The following is a 26,152-nucleotide window of genomic DNA, read 5'->3' as shown; positions in this document are numbered from 1 at the left end:
GGTTTGTACAGGTGTCCTTTATTATGTTGAGGAATTTCCCTTCTACACCTATTTTATTTAGAGTTTTTATCAGGAATCTGTGTTGGACTTTATCAAATGCCCTTTCTGTATCAATTGGGATAATGATGTAATTCTTTTCTTTTGTTCCATTTATGTTATGGATTACATTGATTGATTTTCTAACATCACACTATCCTTGTATACCTGGTATGAATCCCACTTGATCATGGGGTATTCTTCTTCTTCTTATTTTTATTGTACTTTAGATGAAGGGTTTTTTTTTTTTTTTTTTTTGATATGATGCTGAATTCTGTTGGCAAAAATTCTGTTCAGAATTTTTGCATCTATATTCATGACAGATATTGGTCTGTGATTTTATTTTTTTGTGGTGTCTTTGCCTAGCTTTGATACCAGGGTTATGCTGGCTTCACAAATGAATTTAACATCATTCCTTCCTTTTTCTATGCCCTGAAATAGTTTGAGTAGTACTGGTGTAAGCTCTCAAACATGTATAACTTTTGTGATTGAAAAAAAAAAAAAATTAAGCTAAAGCGTTTTTTGGGTTTTGCTTCAAAATAAAAGAAAAAAAATTTCTTCTCAGTCCTGTCCCTGGGCCCCTACAATAACTACTTATCTCACCAAGAAGATGATTCCAAGAGCTTTCGAGACCATGAGGAGAGGTGCTCCTTTGTCCCTACAGTCTCTCGAATCCAAGAATCAGTGCCAACGGAGTTAATCTATAACTTGAAGTATCATGTTGATTAAGTGTTGGGAAGAGTTGCATATAGACCCAACCAATTTGTGGAGCAGAGAGGGAAAAACAAAACAAAACAAAAAACGCTCAAGGGCTGGGCTTAAAATCAAAGAAAGGTAGGTAGTACCAGGTAGAAAACCAAGGGATCAGAAAGCGTCCAGTATCAGAAGGAGAGAAGATAAGAACAGAAAACTGAAGATGTTAAAATTTTTACGTTTGAAATAAAAGTCATGCTCAGAAAAGCAAAGTCAAAATCAAAGGAAAGTTCTTGATCAAGATAAATAGGAGAATCAGAAGAAGCCAGTCCTGTGAGAATGAAGGTGGAAACCAAAGGTGCCCACTCTCTTCGGACCAGCTAGACAACAAGCAGATCGGAATAACAAAGTAGAAATACTGGCCTTGCAGAAGCACCTAAGTGTATAACTGTAGAATGCACATGCCGTTAGTTCCTTGCACAAGGACTGGCCCCTCAGCTTACCAATATAACAACTGCTACCCTTCTACAGGAGAGTCAGCAGAGCATGGTGATGTGAAGAAATGACTCAGAAGCAGACTGCCTAGGCTCAAATTCCAATTCTATCATCAACCAGCTGATTACCTTAGTAAATTACTTATCCCTCTGCCTAGGTTCTTATCCGTAAGTGGGGTGACAATAATAGTACCCATCTCAAGGGCTGTTGTGATTATTAATGCACTTAGCATAATCCCTGGGTGTGGTTAACACTCATTTAGTATTAGTTATAATAATTATTATTTTTATTCTTGCTATGAATCTCATAATAAAAAATTGGTACCTAGTCAGCTTCCACAGATTAGCATCGTTTCTACTGGGAATAATAAGATTTTACAAACGATTGTCTATTTGCATGGTGCCTGGTGAGTTGTATTAATCTTCTCCTTTTCTCAGACAGGCAGCTTGTAATCATATACGAGAGGCACAGAGATGGTAAAAAGTAACTTGTCTGGTGGTAAGACCATCAGATGAGTGACTGAATTGGAACCAAATATAAGTATGATGGAGCCCTGGTGGCTCAGTTACTTAAGCAATCGGCTGCTAACTAAAAGGTCAGCAGTTCAAATCCACCAGCCACTCCTTAGAAACCCTATGGAGCTGTTCTACTCTGACCTATAGGGTTGCTATGAGTCAGAATCAACTTGACAGCACTGGGTTTGGTATATGTATGATGGCGCCATACATAACACCATTGTTGATGTTTGTTGCCGTCGAATCAATTATGACTCACAGTGACCCCATGTGTGTAGAACAGAATGGCTTCAAAGGGTTTTCAAGGCTGTGATCTTTCAGAAGCAGATCTCCACGGCTGTCTTCTGAGACGTCTCTGGGTGAATTCTAATCACCAGCCTTTCAGGTTGTAGTCTAGTGTAGGGACTCTTAGATAACACCACACAAACTACTCTCTGTTACATGACAAAACATGTAGCTAAGATGGAGAATTCAGACTGTTTTCACCCTAATCTGGAAGTCAATCTTAGCATCAGTATTAGTAGTTTAACTAGATACTATGTATTTTTTGATGTGACGCAACATGAAGTACCCAATATCATCTATTACGCATTCTTGTTAAAAATATTTAACTTGAATCCATCTAGCCTTTAGAACCAACTCCCAGTTTATAGGAAATACAGGATACATGAAGAAGCTAAACAACAACACAAGGAAGCAGACAAACCTAGAAGGTGGGACAGTCTGTAGAACAACTAGTCTATAGTACATCTACAAAGTACAATATGTACTGGAAAATTAATATGTGTGAAAAAAATATGATCCCCAGTCTAAAGAAAAATCAATAAATAGAAACAGACCCAAAGATGATGAGATGTTAGAAACAGTAAGGATTTTTAAGTAATTGACAAATATGTTTTTAAAGTATTCATAGGAAAAGATGAATATAATGGGTGAAGAGATGGGAAATTTCAGGAAGTACATGGAAACTGTAAACAAGAACCAAATGGAAATCACCAAAGTAAAAAATACAATATCTGAAATAAAAAATGCACTAGATGTTATTAATAGCAGACTGGACTCAACAGAAGAAGAAATCATCTAAACTAAAGCACACAGAAAAAAAGGTTGAAGAAAATGGACAGCGTCTCAGTGGCCCTGTGGGACCAGATCAAGGAGTCTGACATATGTGCAATTGGAGTCCCAGGAAAAGAGGAGAGAGAATGGAACAGAAAACACATTTTCCAAACTGCATCCAAATTGAGGGGGAAAAACCCCCTATGACCCACAGACCCAGGATATTTGGGTACTGTATGTATCCAAGTAGGATAAATACATTGAAAACTGAATAATCCACTGTTAAAAAGCAAAGATAAAGTAATTAAAAGCAGCCAACAACAAACAACCATTATATACAGGGAGCAACAGTAAGAATTACAGCTAACTTTTCCTCAGAAACAATGGAGGCTAGAAGACAAAGGAATGCCAAATTTAAGAATATTATATGATTCCATTTATTTAAAAAATGTTTTTAAAGCAGGCAAATACTTATATATGCTGTTAGAAGTCAGGATAGTGGCTACTCTTCAGGAGGTAATTACAGGAAGGGAACAAAAGAGGGGCTTGCGAGGTGCTGGTAAAGTTCTTTTCATCATCTGGGCACTGATTTTAAGCTCCTTTTAGCACCTAGTATAATGCTGTGTACACAGTATTAACTCAAATATTTATTACTGCATGATTTTCTAATTTAGACTCATTGAACCAAAACCTGTTGTTGTTGAGTTGATTCCAACTCATAGCAACCCTACAGGACAGCATAGAACTGCCCCATAGGGTTTCCAAGGAGCGCCTCGTGGATTCGAACCGCCGTCCTTTTGATTAGCTGCCGAACTCTTAACCACTATGCCACCAGGGTTTCCTTCTAGTCTAGGGTAGTATTCAAATACAACGTAGCTTCTGGACACTTTTGTCTTCTGTCAACTGCACCTTTCCTTCCCATTCTCCATCTGTTTTTTAGTGGCTCTTCTTCAGATTCTCTTAATCTTCCCTTGGTTTATAGGCTCGAAGCAACGTTAGGCCTTTGAAAGTTCTAAACATAGTACCTTGAGTTCTTGCAGAAAAGGCATATAGATGTCTAAGAACTAAAACACCAGAAAGGCCAACATAAACTATCCTAAGCAAAAGACTGCAGACATCTTTCATGCACATTCCCCTTGAGCTGAAATCTTCCTAAGTCCAGAGAAAGCCTAGACCACCCAGAGAGAAGCCCTGAGGGAGAGGATACAGATGCTGCTGACCTACTGTCACAGGAACCAAAGCTGAAACACCACAAACAGCACTAGCTGCAAAGCTCCCCTCAGTGTTGGCTTTGGCAGCAAACCTGACGTCTCTTATCAGCAGAGATACCTTTGAAGTAGCTGGCAGCCTTCCATTCCCTCCTCAAATAAGCTGAGCTTCACATCCTATTCTTTCCTCCAAAGAGGATCGCTTTATCAGATATGAGAGACTAAAGCTCAGTTAATCAGAACGGATCTTGCTACCAATGAGACAATCTGGGTAACCAGAACAGCTGTCTGTAAGCACTGAGCAACCGTGTTAGCAGCCATGTTATAATGTGGAGGAAATTCAGTCAAAAGCAGATGCTAAATTCAGTGGCAGAGGGCGAAGCAATCATGATGGGCTGTCTAGAGAAACTAGCCTAGATGTTTCAATACTGTCTGCTGCAGGAGCAAACATGGCTCACGTACAGTTCAACAGGATCTCGTGGCTTCAGATGTCCTCAGGATTCCTAGGTTTCCCCCAAGATGTAAACAACAGACAGTACTGATAGCAATGGTTCTCAACCCTGGCTGTATATGAGAATCGCAAAGGTCCTAACCCAGAGACTGACTCAAATTGCATTGAGGTGAGGCCCTGGCAATGGTATTTTTAATGAACTTTTAAAATAAACCTTATTGAGGCATAATTTACATACAATAAAATGTACACATTTTAAGTGTACAGCATAATGAGTTTTGAAAAATGCACACGCTCACATAACCACCGCCATAATCAAGATTATACAACAGTTCCATCACCCCACAAGTTCTCTGGTGTCCCTCTGCAGTCCACGCCCCGGCACTGAGACAATCACTCATCTGCCTTCTATCACAGTACGTCAGATTCACCTTGTCTAAAATGTCATACAAATGGAACCATACAGAATAAGCTCCTTTGTGCCTGGCTTCTTTCAATCAGCATTATGATTTTTCAGTTTGTCTGCACTGTTGTATGCATCAGTATTTCATTTCTTTCTATTGCTGGATAATATTCAATATGGATACACCACAATTTGTTTTTCCATTAATCTGTTGATAGACATTTGGGTTGCTTCCAGAGTCCACGGGTGGTTCCAGGCTTGGCTATTATGAATAAAGTATTAGTTGCTTATTGCTGCTATAACAAATTAGCACAAACTTGGTGGCTTAAAACAACACATTTATTCCCTTATTGTCTGGAGGTCAGAGGTCCAACATGAGTGTCACTGGGCCCAAACCAAGATGTTGCAGGGCTGTGCATCCTTGGGAGGCTCTATGGGAAACTCTGCTTCCTTGCCTTCCAGCATCTAAAGCTGGATTTCTTAGGTCATGACCCCTTCCTCCATCTTCAAAGCCAGAGGTGTAGCAGCTTCTCTTTGTAACCCTGCTTCCCTCTGCTCTGTCTATAGTCTCCCCCTGCCTCTTTCTTATAAGCATACTTGTGATTGAATTTAGGGCCCACCTGAATAATCCAGGATAATCTCCCTATCTCGAGATCTTTAACTTAATCACATCTGCAAAGTCTTTGCAACATAAGGTTAACATTCATAGGTTCCAGGGATTAGGACACAAACATCTTTGAGCGAGCAATATTCAGCTTACCACAAGAGCTATTATGAATGTTAATGTACAAGTCTCTGTGTAGACACACATATGCTTTTATTTACACCTAGACATGGAATTACCGGATCAGATGGTACGTGCATGTTTGACTTAATAAGAATAACTTAATAAGAAAGTTATTAATAATTCAATAAGAAATTGCCAATCTATTTTCTAAAGTGGTTGTATTGTTTTACATCCTTGCCTGCAATGTATGAGAGTTCTACTGCTCCAAATCCTCACTGACACTTGGTACTGTCGGTCTTGGGTTTCAGTCATTCTCGTGAGGATGCACTACATTTCCGTATAGTTTTAATTTGCATTTCCCTGTTGATTAATTGTATGGAGCATCTTTTCATGTGTTTATTAGTCATTTGCATATATTCTTTAGTGAAGTGCCTGCTCAAATCTTTTATCCATTTTTGAAAAATTGAGTAGTTGGTCTACTTATTAAGTTCTAAGAGTTCTTTATATATTCTGATGTAACTACATGGTCAGATGTATGTATTGCAAATATTTTTTTATTCTGTTGCTCGTCTTCATTTTATTAACAATGCCTTTCCAGGGGCAAAAGTTTTTTATTTTGATGCCCAATTTATCATTATTTTTCTTTTATAGCTCATGCTTTTTGTAACTAAGAGATCTTTATCCACTCGAATCTTTGTCTATTGTCTATTCAAGGTCACGAAGATTTTTTAAAAACTCCCCAGGAATTTCAATGCGCAAGCAGAGTAGAGAACTACTGGTCCACTGGGAACCTGACCTAACTTTCTAGCATTCTCAATTCTACCTGAGTTTCTGCCATAGAGCCCTAGGGTATCAAAACAGGAATATCATTGACTAGAATACCATTAAAAGGGGCAGGCAAACTGGGTGAGTCTTAGAACTATCTGAATAGACCAAGCTTCCAGGCTTAAGGACACGCAGCTGTTAGGGCTAGAAGCAGTGTGTTGAAAAAGCAATGTCAGAGGTGCTTTTAGCATGTTCTAGGTAAGTGAGGGGAGGAAGAGAAAACAGGATTTTGTTCTCCCCTCTGAGAAAGGGCACATCCAGGTTTATTTCAGCCTAAACTGGCAAAGTGGGAACAATCATTTTGCCTCTTGGTGGGATTCTTTAGAACATGGCTCTCACAGCGACCACATAGAGCTGGGAGTCAGACTTGGCAGTGTTTGGCCACTGTTTTTGAAGCCACCGTATTAAACAAATGAAGGTGGTAGCAATAGTATTTGCCCAAACCTTGGTTCCAACAAGGATTAGACAGACTGGGCTTTCATTACATGAAAGGAGATGTCAGGCGCACAAAATGGGTTCAATTTTCCCCGCAGTCCTAGACAAAGTGGGTCTGTTTCTAAGCTTTGGACAGGAGGCTACTTTCCCAAGGTGTTATAGTTAGTGAAAGGAATCTCCACCACAGCTTCATGCAAAATGTAAAATATGTCCCAGCAGACATAACCACAAACCCGAGGGCCAGCAGGGAGCATCCCTTAAGGGGGTTCAGTAGCATAGAGGGGCCAATTGTGCAGCCACCCTGGCATCCCCAAATTAGCTGAGTTAGCTGTGAGCCAGTTCTCATACTTAATGAGTTCTTTGTTTCCCACTTACTAGAGATTCTGCCCCTGGGGAGAAAAACATTCCCCCTATTTCTCTCCCAACTTCCAGCTGCTTGCCCCAATGCCTGGAAGGAGCAATAATTCAATATTGATGTCTAATTCCTCAATGCCCTTTGAAGATGTGTGTGCAAGAGGAAAGGCCAGCTAATTCTACAATTAAGTGAAATACCTGGATTCAATATAAATGAGTATGAAAATCCTAAATACATTCTACCCTGCACATGATACCAAGACAGTCTTAATACAGCAGGTGGATGGAAACCTTGGGTTCTAGAGCCACATGACTGGATTTAAATACTAGCCTCGCCTCTTTCTTGCTTAATCTCTTTAAACCTGCTTCCCCCTTCATAAAAAAAGGGATGATAATAGTAATCCAAACCCAAACCCAGTGCTGTCAAGTCAATTCAGACTCATGGTGACCCCACATGTTAGAGTAGAACTTAGCTCCATAGAGTTTTCTTAGCTGAAATCTTTTATGGAAGCAGATTGCCAGGCCTTTTCTTCTGTGCACCACTGTGTTTGTACTGCCAATCTTTTGTTAGCAGCCAAGCACAAACTATTTGTGCCACCCAGGGACCCAAGAGTAACTGCCTTCTAGTTATTTAAGGTTTGAATGAGATAACACGCACAAAGTGCTTCACATAGTACCTGGCACATAATACGGACTCAAAAAATGTTGACTTCTACTATCATATCCTTTGCCAGTGAATCAGTGAATTTATAGATTAGAAAAAAAGAATTAAAAAAGAAGAAAATCTGTGACTTTTATCAGTGACAAACAGATTCAAATTCACATAAAGCATGAGTGTCCATAACTAGGGATCCATAGCGAAACCAGAAATAAAGACATTTTCTGAAGCCTACGTCTCCAGAGAAATGTGGATTTTCCCCTTGTTGTTGGAACCAAATTTATGGGCAAGACCAAAAGTATATCTGCTTTATACATGTGAATTCCAGTTTGGCATTCCTTGGTTGCTGGCCCTTATATATAACCCTTGAAAAAAGGAAGACAGGAAAAAAATCCCTAAAACCCTGAATATGCAATATTTCCTTGGTTAAGAAAACAGCAGCCTTTGAAACAACATTTCATTCCTCAAGAATTTCATCTTCAATTAATTGTCTTAGCTAACGCTTCCTCCTCCTCCCACCCCTCACACTTGCATTTGTCCTGTATCCCTGGGATGGCTATTTGCCTATCATGATTTCACAAAGCCATCTAAGAACCACCAGAATCTCCAAGCATAGGATACTCTTGTTACCCTAGAACTACAGTATGTTAGATAAAGAAGGCACCACTGAGGTTCTAAGGAGCCCCGGTGACGCAGTGGTTAAGCGCTTGGCTGCTAACTGAAAAGTTGGTAGTTGGAAGCCACCAGCCTCTCCACCAGAGAAAGATGTGGCAGTCTGCTTCCATGAAGATTGCTGTTGTTGTGAGCCGTTCGGTCGATTCTGGCTCATTACGACCCAATGTGACAGAGTAGAGCTGCCCCATAGGGTTTGCTAGGCCATAATCTTTACAGAAGCAGATCACCAGGTATTTCTCCTGCGGTGCTGCTGGTGGGTTTGAACCACTGACCTTTTGCTTAGCAGCCCAGTGCTTAACCTTTGTGCCACCAGGGCTCCTTCAGTGAAGGTTACAGCCTTGGAAACTCTCTGGGGTGGTTCTATTCTGTCCAATAGGGTCGCTATGAGTCGCTACTCTGTCCAACAGACTCGACAGCAATGGGTTTGGGTTTTTTTTGCCGGGGGGTGGGGGGAGTTATGGATTTCATATATAGCCCAAACTCCCTTTTTACAGATGAGGAAACTGAGGCACCGAAAGGTGAGGCCATTGTCCAATTTAACAGCAGAGCTGAGACTAAACGAAAGAGTACCTTGGAAAAGGCCTCTGCTCTCATAGCACAAAGCAGGCCCAGGAAAGCGTCACATAACTGGCAGGGCAGCCAGTGGGATTCCAATTCCGTGCGTGCAGCACACACTAAGCAATAGACTGAAGAACTGGGTACAGAGACAGAATGTTTCTTTGCCTAGTCTTAGAGAGCAGACAGGTTCTCATTCAGCCCAAACAGAATTAATCCACTCTTATGATCTGTTCAGCCAGCTTTTACCTTAAAGTTCTCTGCGTTCACTGGGACCCCAGGGGAGAGAAAAAAGAGATTATTCACCCTGTGGAATAGTAAACGTTGGCCTTTCAACAATACTATGCATATCTCTAATCGACTGTAATTTAATGGATTAAAAGTTATAAAGATCAAGAGGAAGTCCTATGATCTGCAACTACACACAATAATTTTGATGAATCTCACATATTGTTGAATAAGAGAAACTAGACACAAAAAGCAAATACTGTATGCTTCTATTTATACGAAGTACGAAACCAAGCAAAACTAATGTCTTGTGTCATTAGTCAGGACAGTGGTTAGCCTTGCCATGGGGGCTAACCAGCAGGAGCACGAGGGAGGCGTGGGGTTCTGTAATGCTATGTTTCCTGATCTGAAGGCTGGCTACCCAGGATGTGTTCAGTCTGTGAAAAGGCACTGAGTTGTACACTTACAACATGTGCACTTTCCTGCAATGAAATGTCCCACAGTAACAGTCCTGTGAGAAATAAATTCTTCCTCACACGCTCAGCATAGAAATGCACTTACTTAAGGAGGTCAACCTGGGAGCATGGGTAGGAATACCATTCCTAGGGGATTTGCCTTTTGGAGGTCAAACGCCCCCATGCCTTCTATACGTGCCGTGTACTTCAGCCTTTGGTGAAATGAGAATGGGGCACTTGCGGAGCCAGGAGCTCTCATGGCTCTGAGATTTGCCTGCCATCAGCATGAACGACTCTGTGACCTAGAGAGGCCACAAAAACTGCCTCAGCCTAGTTCTCCTCTGATCTTCCAAGGCTGAGAGCAAAGGGAGCTCAGCTATGGGACGAAGTTTAGATCGCTGAATATCTCTCATAAAAGTTTTTCTCAGATGACCAAAGAGGATGGAGGAGGAAAGGCAACGCCGTTCCTTCTTGAGATAGTCTAAGTGGCTGCCAAGGTCACGGAGAAGAGTTGAAGTGGTATCCAATTACTGTCAAGGTTTCACCTAAGGGAGTTTTAATTTTAGTCACACACACACGTCACCAAGTGCTGCAGAATAATTCAAATTGATGACAACCAAGCTAGAACAGATGCTGGAAACTATGGAGGAGATAGTGAAAAGTACCCTCACCCCTAAATGAAGTGTGACCCAACCACAGCTCTGCAGGGCCACTAAAAATAGCCAGTGAGCTCTGGGAGGAGTTATCCTTCTCTTCCTTCTTTGTCAGGTGATTGTACTCTCAATATCCTGTCACCAAGATATAGGGAAAGCCCCTTCAGGGATACAATTATGCAGACAGAAGATTCTAAATCAGTTCTTTTTTCAGGCTGGTAAAAAAGGAAGAAATTGAGTTCTCATTTCTTTAGATCTAGAAGGCTTCCTAACACTAAAAAAACCCAAACCCAGTGCCCTCGAGTCGATTCCGACTCATAGTGACCCTATAGGACAGAGTAGAACTGCCCCATAGAGTTTCCAAGGAGCGCCTGGCAGATTCAAACTGCCAACCCTTTGGTTAGCAGCCGTAGCACTTAACCACTACGCCACCAGGGTTTCCTTCCTAACATTAGGAATTGCAAAACTAGCCAACAGCTATGGCTATATCCATCACAATCCTGTTTACCAGAGTCCTTTCTATCCCAGCTTCAAACCTGAACACTGGATTTTGCTCAGTGGAAACCAATGAATTCTAAATAGCCCTGTTTATCCTCTTTCTACCTCTAACTCATTGGAAGATTATCAGCTTTCTGAAAAGTCACCTGGGAATGTCGGATCTTGAATGCTAAACATAATATATCATGTACAATGGTTGGGAACTTTTGCCACCATTTGTTACCAAACCTCAAGAATAAATGACCCCACCAAGAGTTCAAGGTCAGAGAGCTTAGAAAATGGGTTCCTGGGTCTCTAAGAGGCTGGTTCCACCACTGACAGGTAAGGTGGATTTGGCAGAAATTCCTTAAGATTATGATAATTTTTTAGTTTTTCCTTTAGTTAAATTACTCAACCTTCACCCAAGAATTGTGATAAACAACTGAACCCCAGAAAGCACTCAGGGACCCAAAAATAAAATTTATATCATGATAAGAATAATCAAATTTCTCAGTCCACCCTGGCCAAGATGAGAACCTGGAAAGAAGAGTGAATCAAAAACATGCATGAATTTGCTAAACGAACTGGAAGAAAACATGAAATAACAGCGAAAGCCCCTAAATCTCAATAGCTTCCCATATCATTTGACCGAAACTCACCAAACCACAATCATTATTAATATGTGCAGATTATGAATTATGCAGCCAGAGCTGAGGTTGTTCCTCACAAACAGTCCCTTTCCCAGGGCTTCTATTAACTCAGCTCACAAAGGAAGAAATGAATGCCAATTCAGTTATTTTTCTCCATGGGTATACGGTAAGGGATGATCAGACTGAAAGTCTTTCAAATGAATGAATAAAATAGTCTTTCTCTTATTTATACGTCTGTTTCATTGCTCCACTGAAGAAGCTCTGTGACTAGGAATAGCTATATACCTTTTTAAAGAGTCTTCCCGAGTCCTCACTGACTTGGACAAATCGAGGAATGATATTATTCAGGTAGATGTCACTCAGGGTGGTGTGGTCTCGGCTCTCCCGCTTCACCTGGTTTAAGAGGAGGTTCCAACAGTTCACTGGAGAGAGAACATTCTGATCCTTCCTGCAAAGAAATGACAAGGAAAAAAAAACAATGTTCATAAGTATCCAGGGCCAACATCTATGACCACAGTCCATGTCACAAAGTCACAGCAATCAAAGCCAAAGCAGAAATAAGGGTATCTTGCCTGAAGCCAGCATCTGCAGTTTTCTCCTCCTCTGAAAACTCATTAGAGAAAAAGGGGGAAAATAAGAATGAGGAAAAAAAAAAAAAAAAGAGGAGGGGAGGGGAGAGAGGGGAAGAGCAGAAGAAGAAGGAGGAGAAGCAAGAGTATCTTTTGAGCATCTCCCATGTTCTAGGAACTTGCTGAATGCGTCATATGCATTCTCTCCTCTAAGCTCCACCACTCTGTTGTAAGAAAAGAACCACCATTATCCCCATTCTACTCATTAGAAAATTGAAGCTCAGGGAGGTTGTCACTTGCCCAGAGTTAGTAAGACGGTCAGAGACTAGAACCACAGTTCTTTGTTGTCCAACTAGAGCTGGTCTAGGCTGTCTGACTCCAGAGTCAATAACCTTACCCACCAAGTCATTTGGTCTGTCTCCAGAGTCAACATCACTAGAGCACTGGAGACTACACCCTCACAAATTTATCAAGCCAACTCAATGGCAACTAACGACTACCAGAAGACTGAAGAAGACAACTTCGGAGGCATCTGCCATGAAAAAATTACTGAAAACTATTCAATTCCATAGAAGACACCTAAGGAGGTTTTGATTTCACAACAAAGAGCACAAACCAGATCTGAATGCACTTATTCCTACAACTTCTACAGCTTGAGTGAAGCAATAAAGCGCCAAACATAGACACTCACTTCTGATGAAAACATTGTAATCCAAAAGAATCGCTGATTCCTATTCAGTTCACAGCACTAATTTAAGCAGTGGAAAGTTTGCCCTTAGAATTTGGATTTCTTTATGGAGGGAAACAGAAAATAGGGGTTATTTGTACTATTTATCAAGGCCTTTTTTTTTTTTTTTGAATACTTGGCACTGGGCTTGGCCCTTTATATGTGTTGTTTACTTTAAACTCACAACAATCGCTATGGTAGATATTATTAACCACAGTTTACAGATAAAGAAAATAGGACTAAGAATGGTTAAACACCTTTTTAGCTGTCACACAGCTACAAAGTGGCAATGCTGGAATTCAAAACCAAGCCAGTAATTGCAAAGAAAAGTGTTGTTTACAGTGTCACTTTGTTTGTTTCCTTTCACTTCTTCCTTCCTTTCAGTCCGTCTCTTAATGCAAGAAAGTGAGGTGAGAGGGGCTTGGTTCTTGAGTCAGCAATGCCCTCCTTCAGGACTGGAGGCTGCCAGCCACCTGTGATTTGTAGACCACGGAATGCAACTTAGAAGGGCTTTTCCAATTCTTCAGTAAGGTAACTATGAACAAATAATCACACCACACCTATTCTGGCTTCAGAACACACCAGACCAGCAAATCAAAAATCTGTCCAACCAGCACCAAGAAGCTGCTTCCAAACAATGAATATTAAAATCCAAATTTCAGCTGTTCTGTACCTGTTCTCCCCTCTGGGCACTGCGCTCCTGTGGCCTACACAGCTAACAGTTGTGTGCTTATTACGTGCCGCTGTGGTAAAATCATGATCAGCTACCTTTCTGTGAAAAGTAAAAGATGTGACGATACACTAGCTGGGAGGGAGAGATACATGTAATTAGCTCGCTCCTTTCAAAATGCTAGGATCTAAAAAGAGGTGAACAGGAAACAATCCTAAATTCAAAATGGTGACAGATTTGAGCACATACGTTCAATGACATTTGATATTTCCATTTGCTAGAAAACCTTCAAACTGATTTCAAATCAGTTTTGGTTACAAAATCCTAAATAATCCAATTTACATTTTTATTGGGTGTTGGTCTCCCTTGGCAAGATATCTACATCCTCAGTAAGCATGGAAGACACTGGGCAACTACACCCGCTTTTTAAAAAGGCAGATCTCTCAAGATCTTAGATTTACAATTGGTTTTAATACATTTATTATCTTGGGTGCACATGGGTCTCTACTGGTTGGAACATAGGGCTGGTGGGTTCTTTTCACATAGCGTTTTACAAAATAAAAACATTATCACAGCTCTATTCCACAAATGTTTATTAAGTAGCTCAAATAACAAGATACAGTACTAGGTGCCTTAGTGGTTACAAAAGTGCCGATGTCACAGTCTAGTGCAGGAGACAAAGAAGGACTACAGCAGACCAAAGAGAGTTTTAATATAGTTACGAACAAAGGGTAAGCTAGCTCACAAATGTACCCCACAGATCACAAGTGGCAGTGGGAGGCGATACCAATCAACACCACGGAAAAGGATGCAGAGCGTATATCTCCCTGGGGGACGCTCAGAAGAAAGGATGAGTAAATTAAACCGGGCTAATAAAAAGAACGGTGGAAGCGGGAATCTTTTAAAATAAAATGCCTAACACTTAACTGTAACACGTCCGTTTGCACTAGTAACATTCATGCAAAATGAGCAAGGGACCCAGGACCCAACCTCCCTGCGTCAGAGACCACCGCAATGTTATCACGGGCTGCTGGGTGAGCTTAGTCATATGCAAGCCTTGGAATAAAGAATATCCTGCTATCACCGCATGTACTGGAATGTCTAGAAAATGTGCTACTGGTTAGAATGAATGTAGCTTTAAACGGGCCTATTTTTTAATTCAAGCCTACGTGCCTCCTCGGGTAAACTCTACAAGCAAGCATATGATTTGACAGACAGAGGCCAAGTTCAATTATATGCCACAAAGGCTCAGGGTCGTGTGCTGGGTTAATGGCGGACCATAGTCATGCAGTGAGAATCAACATACTATTTGATTATCAATTATTGCCATGCTTATTATACATTTTGGGGCTCAGCCAACTAATACTGATGAAGGAGAATGGGAATAGCTGCTAGGTAATGTTAATGATTCAACTTTATTCTATTTTTCCTTTTTAAGTGTCTAAATCAACTTACTTTAAGGCTATCTCAAGATCACAACAGCTCATCTGTGTGAATCAGAATTGATTTTGGGCAACCTAAACCAAAACCAGAAACAATTTCGATGTTGAAACTCATCTAAAACTGCAACCCTTAGTCATAATCCCAATTTCAGTATTTTTAATTCATAAACACAGCATCATTGTTCTCACTGATTGACTCTATAATAAGTACTCTTCTTCAGTTTCTACTTTCAAGGTAGACTTATACCAATAAAACACTGCTTTGATCTGTTTCATATATTGGAATTCTATGCAAGATTTTTATTTTAAAAAAAGGAGTCTGTGGCTTAAAAAACAGCAACAACAGTATTAGACCTTGTGGTGTGTTTCTTCTAGGGATGTCCCAGTCTCTTTTATTATGACTGCAGTGTTTCATACAATATTCCTGGTTCTTTGAGTTTGTATACTATCTCAGACACAGTCCTCCTTTCAACTGAGGTCTTTTAATGAATTCATTTATTTATTTTTGGATAGTGGTGAGACAGGAGAAGTGGAGGGAATGTGTGAGGAGGGAAACACAAATCTACTGTACAGACAATTTTCCCAGCCAACACGCACAAAGACTGGTTTAGAAACAAGCTCCAAAGATGAAACACACTTCAGCCTGGAAAATAAGCAAGTCAACGAGACGTGGTATCACAGGGAGCACATGAAGGTTCTGCTAGAGTGGTTTCCTGCTCCAGCAACTGCACAGCCTTATTTTATTTGGGGCTGCTGGAGCCAAGGAAACTCCGTTTGGTTAAGAGATTGAAATTCGTCGTTATACCTTTTCCATCTATCATTTGTTTGTACAGTCTCTTTGCCTTCCCTGCCCCCAGAGCCTCAGGTTGTGTAATACCCGGGCATTTAAAGAAAAGGGCCTGCATCCCTTAGGAATGTGCCCAACAGCTGCAAACCTCCTCAAACATTAATCCCTGAAAAGCAGACAAAATATCCAGAAGTATTTTTCTTACTTAAAAATTTTTTTCAGGAAGAAAATCAAGAAAACAGAATACTGTACTCGAGAGGGAATGACTCTGGAGTCAAAAGAAAGGAGACCCAGAAATTCACAAGCTGGCTGTGCAACTGCCGAAGAGATTATTGTCATAAACGCACTGAAAGAGATAAACCTGCGAAGCTGAATCCTTAGCTTGGAATACATTAGCCTAGTTTTTCTCCTCAACTTAGACGATTTATGGATGTTCAAACTTAGCAAGAAATGCTCAGAGGGATTTCTCTAAAATATCTAGGGTGAAGAACCTACTCTATAAAAGTCCAAATAGGCCTCTTTGTCACACATCCTTTTTTCCACATCCCCCCTGTCTGGTCTCAGTTGCCTCATCTATAGAACGAATATCTTCCCTGTCAGTGCACAACTAGCCTCTAAAGATCTTTAAAGCACGGGGTATGGTTATAAAATTCTGGAAGCTCTCCTGGTCTAAGGTGCTATAGAACTAATAATCGCTGCGTAGCACAAACAGCTAAGCACGCAACTACTAGCTGAGAGGTTGGTGGTTCAATGCCACCCAGAGGTGTCGCACAAGACAGGCCACGTGATCTGCTTCTGAAAAGTCACAGCCATGAAAACGCTATGGCGCAGAACTGACTCAACAGCACCTAACAACATGTTCATGGTTATGCAGCTGGACCTCATGGCACAAGTCTGGCATTACTGGAATGGCTTGAACTTCTGCATTGCTGTATTGAGGTGTGTTCCCCTTTGCACCTGCAGTTTCTGATCTGCCCACCTCACAGGGCTGTTGTGTGGACCAAATGAAACATCAGGTGCAAAAGAATTATGTTAGCAATAAAGCCTTATACAAATGTGAGGAAATATTATTATTTTTATTTCCAAACACACTAGGACTCAGCTTCCATCAATTTCCAACAAGGTCCTTAACCAGCCCTGGGCCAGGGCCAAGAACTCAGCCTGCTGAAATCCACAGCCCTGGATAAACAATGGTTGGGATAAGACAGCAGCAACAGGCAATTAACAAAACAGCTGTAAGTCTCAGGGAGGAAGCCAGGGAGATTCCAACGGGAGAGCGGAATTTAATCTTCCATTGTCCTTTCCCTCAGGGACAAGGTGGAATGATAAGTCCTGCGTTCTGCACAGGGAACTGTGTGCTGAGACTGACAGGAAGAAATCCAGAGGGAGCCCAGACTGCCCAAACCCTAGATGCTTCAGCAACTTCCACAGAGCCCCACTTTCTCAGAATTCCCATCAAACTTGTGAGTCTGTGCACAGGCATGGCAAATATCAACACATGGAAGAAGAATACCGTTTGTCACTTTAAAAATTAAACATATATATGACGGTACACAAAACCTCCAAATGAGCAAAAACATAACACTCAGTATATGTCACTGAGCACCCACCCATGAGGAGGACAAAAAAATGAAGGTACTTGAAAGATAAAAGGACTTGTTCAGTGATGGTTGGACAGGGAATGAGCAACAAGGCTGGTTTTTTAAACCTAAACTCTCTCCTGGAATCCTGATTAAAATGAAATGAACTGAGGCAGCCAAAGAGATTATTTTATTCAGATGAGTGTTATTAGCCTTTCTGGCTTATTTTCTCTATTATGCTGATGCTGGCAGAAGCAGACAGGCTGGAGAGAGGCAAAATTGCAGGGATTTATGGTCTGACAGTGCCATACATAAAATCAGACCCTTGCTGACCCAGATAAGCCAGAGGATGGATTGGATTTGCTAGGGGAAGGTGTTAAAGGAGGGGGAAAGAATCACCAATGTGGGAAATGATTTGAAAAAGATTCTGCCTGTAATGGTGGCTGCTGGTTGTGTGACCCGTAGTAGAGTGGCAGCCTAGGGGCACCTTTTGCAAGACAGGCAGGCAGGTGGGCAGCCGGGCAGGCACACTTCAGAGCCCAGCTTCAGTTTTGCCAGCAATGAGATCAGAGTAGGAGAGTTCAGAGACGGAAAAAGAAAACGGTCAGACAAAGGCAAAAATATGTATTCTGTGTGTAAAGAAAAGCACTTTCCAGATTTCAGGGACAACTTAGTACCGCAAATCGTCCTCAGTAGCCCAGCAGGATGGTTAGAAAGGATTCAAGCAGTGGTGTACCCACCTTCCTCAAAACCGTCTAAATTGTCCCCTGTAATCAGGTTGAGGAGGAGCCGTATGGAATGAAATTCTTGTGGTTCTGGATGAGATCTGAGGAGGCCAGCCACACCCTTGGGAGCATGGCCGTCCAACCGCTGGGGCCTTAGGAATCTTCTTTGAAGTCGAGAACTGGACTAGCATGGTGTCTGACAACTATTACATGCTTAATAATTATTTCTTGAGTATTTACTGGGCTAAGGTTCATCTGAGTTAGGTCAGAGAACCGGGAAGAGTCCCCAGGTCTGAGCCATTGTAGATTCTAACTGGATTTTTCTCCATCAATTTATGTCGGGGCGGGAGACTTTGCCTTCAGTTAATACCATCCCACCCTGGTGGCACTGTGGTTAAGTGCTATGGCTGCTAACCAAAGGGTCGGCTGTTCAAATCCACCAGGCGCTCCTTGGAAACTCTATGGGGCAGTTCCACTCTGTCCTACAGGGTCACTATGAGTTGTAATCAACTTGATGGCACTGGGTTTAGTTTTTTCTTTTACCCTGTGCTCAAGGTTCAGGAGAGGAGATGCTTCTCTGCATCACTCCAGAGAATGCTCTGCAGACCATGTGAGCCCAGACATGGGGTCTACTCAAGATTTGGATCCCTGCCATCTAGACTTCTTGCCTGGATTTCTGACCTGTTATTATCCAGGCTCCTTCTCTGAGCCCCTGATCTCTACTTGTCTTCTTATTTCATTTAGTCATTCAATACTGATTGAGCACCTAGTATGCCAGGAACTGTTCTAGGCACTAGGGATAAAATGATGAACATCCTTATTTCTGACTTGTTTCTCCCACGTCTACACACTTCCTGGAACCAAGACATGGCATTCCTGCTTCTAGACTGTCCATCCAGGAGCAACCCACACCTCTTTGCTGCCTGTGCGTACACTAGCTTGGATGAACCCACTGTGAAACCCCAACTTGTCTATCTTATCAAATCTGCTTGCTCACCAGTCCTTTCTACAGCTAATTCTTCAGACCTGGCTTTTTTCTTTCATTTATACCCCATGCCTTGGGACTAGCATTCTTAGAACTATAGGGAGGAATAAACAAAGAGACTACTAAACTCTCCTTGTATTCTCTGGGTACAATCTATACACTGGAGAATAAGGACTCTGCATTCCACCCCAATACGATCCATAGAATTAAAAAAAAAAAAAAAACATAGAATTAGAGGCCTAGAAATTCACTTATGTATTAAGTTTTTCCCTGGAAGCCCCCCAAAAGAAGCTGGGGTCACATCAAATGGCCTGGTCTGTTTTAATTCACTCAATTAAAATTAAAATACCATAGCAAAAGCAAAAGACATAACAAAGGTATGGCCAGTGACCGAGAACGTAAGTTATATATGTTTCTCTTTAAAAAGAATTCATAGCCATCTACATTAAGTCGACAGTTGGATCCACATATTCCGTAGAATAACCTGTGAACAACTCTACAATTATATCTTCAGTTTTTCTTCTCTCATTAATTAAGATGTCAGCAGAAGTCCCATAAGCAATTATAGCACATGACAAACATACAGAGGGAAAATACACGCACAGATGTGGTAGCAGATTTTAAAACGAATGAAACTTGGAAGGTGACTGAGACAGACAGTCTGGCTCACCCTGGTCGTTCATCCTGGAGAAATAAATGCATGTCTGTGTCAAACTGGAACGCGTCACTCAGAAATCTACATGCCTATTTTCAAAACAGTAACCACCATCTTAGGAGTGGGCACCTCCCTGGCACTAGGCACAGTGGAGAAGCTACGAGCCACAGTCAGCAACTCTTCCTGGCTGGCAAATGGTGCCTAAGTATACCAAGTACCAACAACCCACTTGGGAAGAAAGGGTTTATCCATAAAATTCAGACCTCCCCCTTTCAAATACCTGTTCCTGAGACAATCAGTTCCCTTACATGGCTCAAGATAACAATGTGGAAGGAAGAAAAAAGTAGTATATCTTGATTCTGGGAAACAACAGAGCTAGACGGAATGAAGTCTAAATAGTCAGTGGATCAGCTGCACGCATCATTATCTGTTCTCATGTGTTATTTTGGTATTTATCCTGCCTTTATGGGAAGGGAGTCTCTTGAGGGCAAGGTATATTTTAGAATATTCAATGAAAACATATCACCAAGATTGGGTGGGTACTTAATCAGTACTGAGTAAGACAGATGTCACAGCCACAGGAATTCCATAAGTGCACACAGTAAGATTATGATTCATTTGATGAACAGGTCATGTCTTCAGCCTCCATCAGTGTTGCCCAATCAACTGCTCTAGCATGTATCTTATTGTGCTTGCTCTCTGGGTGCCTGCTGAGGGGTCAAATTTATACACCCATTGCCTTGTGTGCTCTATGGTGAATTATTAAGCATGTCAACACTTCACTGGCAAAATTTTAAAGGGTTGGATGGTATATGAGATGGACTGGTCAATTTCCAGGTTAACCCACTAACCACAGGTTAAAAACCACAGGTTAGCAGGTGAAATTATTGACTTCTAAAGGTGTGTAAGATGTCTGGGTATACATCCTAGCATGGTGGTACTTCATGGAAAGCATTCTGAACTATGCCCTTAAGACCCAGAGTTTAGTGTCAGCTCTGCCACTTAGTAGCCAGGCAACCTTACGTCATGGGAGCACTCTGGATGCCTCAACATTTCTTCATTTGCTTAGAAAAATAAATGGGGACAGCAGATCTGCACTGCCTACCTCACAGGGCTGCTGCAAGGATCAAGCGAAACAAGGTGATGATCATAAAAAAACTTCATAAACACTAAAATACCTTCAAGCATAAATCAGTATTGCCATCATTTGTTATTATTGTTATAATTATTATTATTCGACAATTCACAAAATGTATTCACACCTACAAAACAAAGTGGCTAGAGTTATGCCTGAAAAGACAAACCCGCCCCTAAATTCCCAGACCTTACTCAATTTTGCAATGACCTTGTTTTTATAAATTTCCTACTTCATCAGTACACTCAATAGTAATACACGTTGCTACTATTAACTTATCCAGTACTCTGAAATTGTAAAACTCAGTGAATGTCCTATGCTCAACTGTCATGGGTTAAATTGTATCCCCCCAAAATATGTGTGAACTTGGCTAGGCCATGATTCCCAGTATTGTGTGATTGTCCACCATTTTGTCATCTGATGTGATTTTCCTAGGTGTTGTAAATCCTACCTCTATGATGTTAGTGACCCGGGATTATCAGCAGTTATGTTGATGAGGCAGGTCTCTTTATGATGTTAATGACGTGGGATTATCGGCAGTTATGTTGATGAGGCGGGACTCAATCTACAAGATTAGGTTGTGTCTTAAATCAATCTCTTTTGAGATATAAAAGAGAGAAGCCAACAGAGAGACATGGGGACCTCATACCACCAAGAAAGCAGGGCCGGGAGCAGAGTACATCCTTTGGACCCAGGGTCCCTGCACTGAGATGCTCCTCGACCAGAGAAGACTGAAGACAAGGACCGTCCCTCGGAGCTGATAGAGAGAAAAAGCCTTCCCTTGGAGCTGGCACCCTGAATTCGGATTTCTAGCCTCCTAGACCGTAAGAGAATAAATTTGTTAAAGCAATCCACTTGTGGTATTTCTGTTATGGCAGCACCAGATAACTAAAACCCCAAGCCTAGTGGAGGCTTTAAAAGGGGAGACTTTTAAAGTGCAAAGAGAAAAGCCAACGGGTACAAAAAATAGAATCATGGAATTTCAGAGCTAGAATGGACTTGCAAGTTGGTCTAGAGTCTAGACCAAACCTGTCATTTTCTAAGTGACAAAACTGAAGATCAGGGAGCCTGAGGTCACAGACAGTGACAGAGCAAGGCAAGAACTCAGGTCTTCTGACTACCAATCACTTACTTATTTCATTGTGGTTGTTGCTATATTTAACCAAAAAGCCCTCAGCATTTACAAAGCCCTGGTGCTTAAAGAGTTAATGGACACTGCTCAGCTGCCCAAACCCCCAGAGCAGGAGCTATTCTAAGATAACACATAACAGAAATACCAAGGGTCCGTGAACCCTGAGGGAGCAAAACTGCTGGTGCCTAATGGCGCCAGAAAGCATGTTGACACACTGCATGTGGTCGCACATGAAAGGCAAGTGATTAGGAAAAGCAGTTTTGAATCCTACCCCATTCTAATTTGGGACTGGCTCTGGGCACCTACTGAAAGGCTGAGCCACACCCTGGCCACTCTGTAAAATGACCCCTTCAGTTCCTTTACTCTCTATTCTGCGGCCTTGGTTAACCCCTTCTCCGCCTTCACAAGGGCCATAACAAACAACAGAAAAAGAGGACTACTGCAAGGACTATCAAGATCCAAGAGTGAGTATGGGTGATTACGGCCATTCTGTGATGAGAAGACTCTGTCTGGATTCAGATGATAAACTTGCTGTCTAGCCAATTCCAACTCATAGTGACCCTATAGGACACAGCAGAGCTTCCCCATAAGGTTTCCAAGGAGTGCCTGGTGGATTCAAACTGCTGACATTTTGGTTAGCAGCCAAGCTCTTGCCCATTGCGCCACCGGAGCTCTGTGATGATAGCCACTAGTATCTCCTATCTCTACCAGCTCCAAGCAAGTGTGTGCTCTGAAGCCTCAAGCAGCCAGGCTACTGAGAACAGTTTCTCTAAGTGTGGGTCTTTAGAACCCCACATCACCCAATGTCAGAGTCACCTGGAGCGCTGGTTTAAAAAGTGAATTCCTGTGCTATTCTGCCACAATATGGATTTGCTAGGGGTGGAGTGATATATAAGAATCTGCATTTTAAATAAGCATCCCAGGTAATTTAATGCGCACTAAAAATTTAAGAACCAATGCTCTTAAAGCAGTGTTTTTCAAACTGGGGGATGTAACCTATTAAAAAAAACCAAACCCACTGCCATGGAGTAGATTCTGACTTATAGCAACCCTATAGGACAGAGTAGAACTGCCCCATACGGTTTCCAAGGAGCGCCTGGTGGACCTGAATTGCTGACCTTTTGGTTAGCAGCTGTAGCTCTTAACCACTACGGCACCAGGGTTGTCATATACAACCTATTAATGGCGTCAAAAATAACAATTTAGTAGATCACCAGCCAGCATTTCTCAAAAAAAAAAAGAAAAACAAAACAGTGGAACAGAATAACATAGAACAGGGTAGAAAATACCAGAAAACATCACATAGAGCAAAGACATGTATTGTTTTGTGGTTTTGTTCTCATTTATTAAAAATTGTGTGTGTGCATGTATTCCACCTTGCGGTATAAAAAATATAGTGATTCATGATCAAAAGGCTTAAAAGTCACTGCTGTGGAGCAATGTTCCTAAATTTTGGGGAGTGCTTATATGCCCTAGACCCTTTTGAGAATCTAAGGAAAAATCTGTACTCTCTTTGAAGAGAGGAAAGAAAGGAAGGGATGAAGGAAGGAAGGAAGGAAGGAAGGAGGAAGGGAAAAATGGAAGAAAGATGTGCACACATACACACCATAATTTGCATCCAAGTCCAGGGCTCCCTGGACTTCAGGAAGGCCATCCCCCCAAGGACTTCTCTAGAGAATAGTTCCTACGATGTCAAGTACTCTGGTCAGAGTGGAAACCTTATAATCACTGAACTATGCCAACAGCTTTCTCCTGATGCTCTGTAGGGGTCTCCAGTGTCTGTGTGACATGCCTGTGAAAAGGGTCCCCACCCTGTGGATTCTCTTCTTCTTGTATTCGAGGTGACTAGAAATGCTGAAGTAAAATGATGTTCTACAGAACATCAGAGAAAGCTTTTGGCATATTCCAGGAATGAGGATTTTGAAATGGATGGCGTAGGGACAATGTCACTGCTTCCCAAGGAACATTTTCCACATATACAGCATGTAAGAGTAGACACTGGGACCCGTACCTTGTTGTAACCTCATCGATAAAGTTAATAGAAGAATACCTATTTCATTCTGGAGTTGGTGACTTCTTTGACTTTTCACATAGAGGCCCCAGCCTCACCTTCTCTGTATGATCAAAAGGACAGAAATTCCCTAGGTCTTGATGGGAGGCTCAGAAAGGGCATAGACAATTAGAAAAACAGCAACAACCCTAGTTTAATTAACAACCCACTCCCATCTCCACATGCAGAGGGTGAAAATGGGGGACAAGGTTTCAGAAACCAGCCTTTGCTAAATGAAGAACACAAAGAAGAGACAGAAAAGCGGCAGGGTATAATGTGGTAGGAAGGAGTCAAGGGGGATGGAAGAGTGGGAGAGAAAGGACCATCAAGAAGACGGGAGAATGGTCAAACCTCAAAGTCATTCTACAATTTTCTAAAGCTTTTTAGTAATTTGTTTTCATATGATGGAAATTGGCACAGCATCTAGGATGGTTTGGTCCCATCTGTTTTCAAACCTAAGCTGCAGGCAAGATTCAGAACAGCTGGAATCAGCAGCACTGACCATATTATATGTGTCTGGGAGAAGGCAAAATGTAAAAAAAGTACGGGAGATGGAGGAAGAGGGTTAAGTAGGGGAGAGGAAGGGGAATATGGAAGCTATCTCCAGACAGACAGAAGAAAATAGCCAGGCCAGACTTGAAGCAAAAGAGCTATTAGAGAGGCCAACGCATCTGAGTGAAGAAAGTCAAGGAGGAGAAGTAACAGGGATGTCAGGACAGAGAACCAGCAAACAGTCCAGCAACGGGACCTAATATTCTCCATGTTTGGGTGACACTGAGCAGTGCCCTAGGGCTTTACCTCTGAGAGACCATATCAGTTTCATCCAAAGGTCCCATATAAACCATTGTGCATGAGTTGCTAGTAAACAGTCCACACCATCATAGCCCTGAGCCGAGATGAAAACTTGGTTCTTGGTTCCTTGAATGCAACGGGTGATCGTGGAGAATAGCAGGAAGAATGTGAGAGAGGTAGTCTCAGGAGAAATTGACAAGCCCCCCAATCCATAAAGTGACTTACCCAGAGTCAAGGAAGGTACAGGAATAGGGAGAATGTCCATGAATGGTCATCAATGTTTGCTCTTTGTCTGTACTACTGCCGCATCACGCTAACTTCTGCTAAAGCCCTGACTTAATCTACGGAGAAGCAGGTCTCTCACATCTCCTGAGACTGCTCAAGCGCTAGGTCAAGAGAAAAGTCTTGGCAGTGAGAAACGTCAATCAAGACCCCATTCTGGAGGTGAAAATAAGTGAATACAAACAAAAATAAATACACTGAATTGTATTTCAAACGAAAAATCACCTTGAAGGTCTGGGAAATGGGGAAGAAAAGAAATAGCTGTTTTAGTCATCTAGCGCTACTATAACAAATGGGTGGCTTTACCAAATTTATTTTCTCACAGGTTAGGAAGCTAGAAGTCTGAATTTAGGGTGCTGGGTCTAAGGGAAGGCTTTATCTTTCATCTCTGGAAGAAGGTCCTTGTCTCCGAGCTTCTGTTCCTGGGTGATTTTCATGTGGCTTGGCATCTCTCTTCCCCAATATCTGCTTAACTCTGTTTCTTGCTTAATTTCTTTTATATCTCAAAAGAGACTGACTGAAAATATACCCTAATCCTGCCTCATTAACATAACAAACACAACCTATTCAAAAAAAAAAATTTTTTTTTTTTTTTTTTATTCACAAATGGGATTATAACCACTTGCAGAGGCTAGGATTTACAACACATGTTTTGGGGGACACAATTCAATCCATAACACTAGCCAACTAATGTTTTTGAACACTGTATGTTCATCCTCAATGCTGTAAACAAAAGAACTCTAAACCAATACTAAACTGTAGTTAGTAGTCTTCTTTTTCAGAGGTACGGGTCACCAATTCTCAAAGTACTTTCTGTACATTCTAGGACTAAGCAATTAAATATATTATAGATAAAGAGAAGTAGGTTTCTCACTGTTCAGAAAACAGAGTTACAAATACGGAAAGGAGAGAAAATAGATTAACACATGGGAATTGGAATTGCAGATACCAGTGTGAACTCATATCTTTAATACAGATAGGTATGAGGCGGAATTGACTCGATGGCAGACAACAACAACATAGACAGGAGCCCTGGTGGAGCAATGGTTAAGCACTCAGCTGCTAACTGAAA

At 41.5% G+C, this 26,152-nt stretch overlaps 1 protein-coding gene across 14 annotated transcripts in view; it reads right to left on the bottom strand.

The window, feature by feature from the left end:
* The window catches only part of SRGAP2 (SLIT-ROBO Rho GTPase activating protein 2), a 298,674-nt gene that overhangs the window by 146,235 nt on the left and 126,287 nt on the right, over positions 1 to 26,152 (bottom strand). For 13 of the 14 annotated variants that reach the window (XR_007513824.1, XR_007513823.1, XM_049858115.1 and 10 more), the window contains exon 4: positions 11,835 to 11,997. The exons of the other annotated variant lie outside the window; for it this stretch is intronic. Coding sequence is in view for 11 of the 13 variants with exons in the window: in XM_049858115.1 (XP_049714072.1) it covers positions 11,835 to 11,997 (163 nt within the window). In the remaining 2 variants the exon portion in view is untranslated. The remainder of the gene's footprint in view (positions 1 to 11,834; positions 11,998 to 26,152) is intronic. 14 annotated transcript variants of the gene reach the window in all.

This window comes from Elephas maximus, chromosome 18, assembly GCF_024166365.1.
Source record: "Elephas maximus indicus isolate mEleMax1 chromosome 18, mEleMax1 primary haplotype, whole genome shotgun sequence".
Lineage (NCBI taxonomy): Eukaryota > Metazoa > Chordata > Mammalia > Proboscidea > Elephantidae > Elephas > Elephas maximus.
This window is presented reverse-complemented; position numbering and strand designations above follow the sequence as displayed.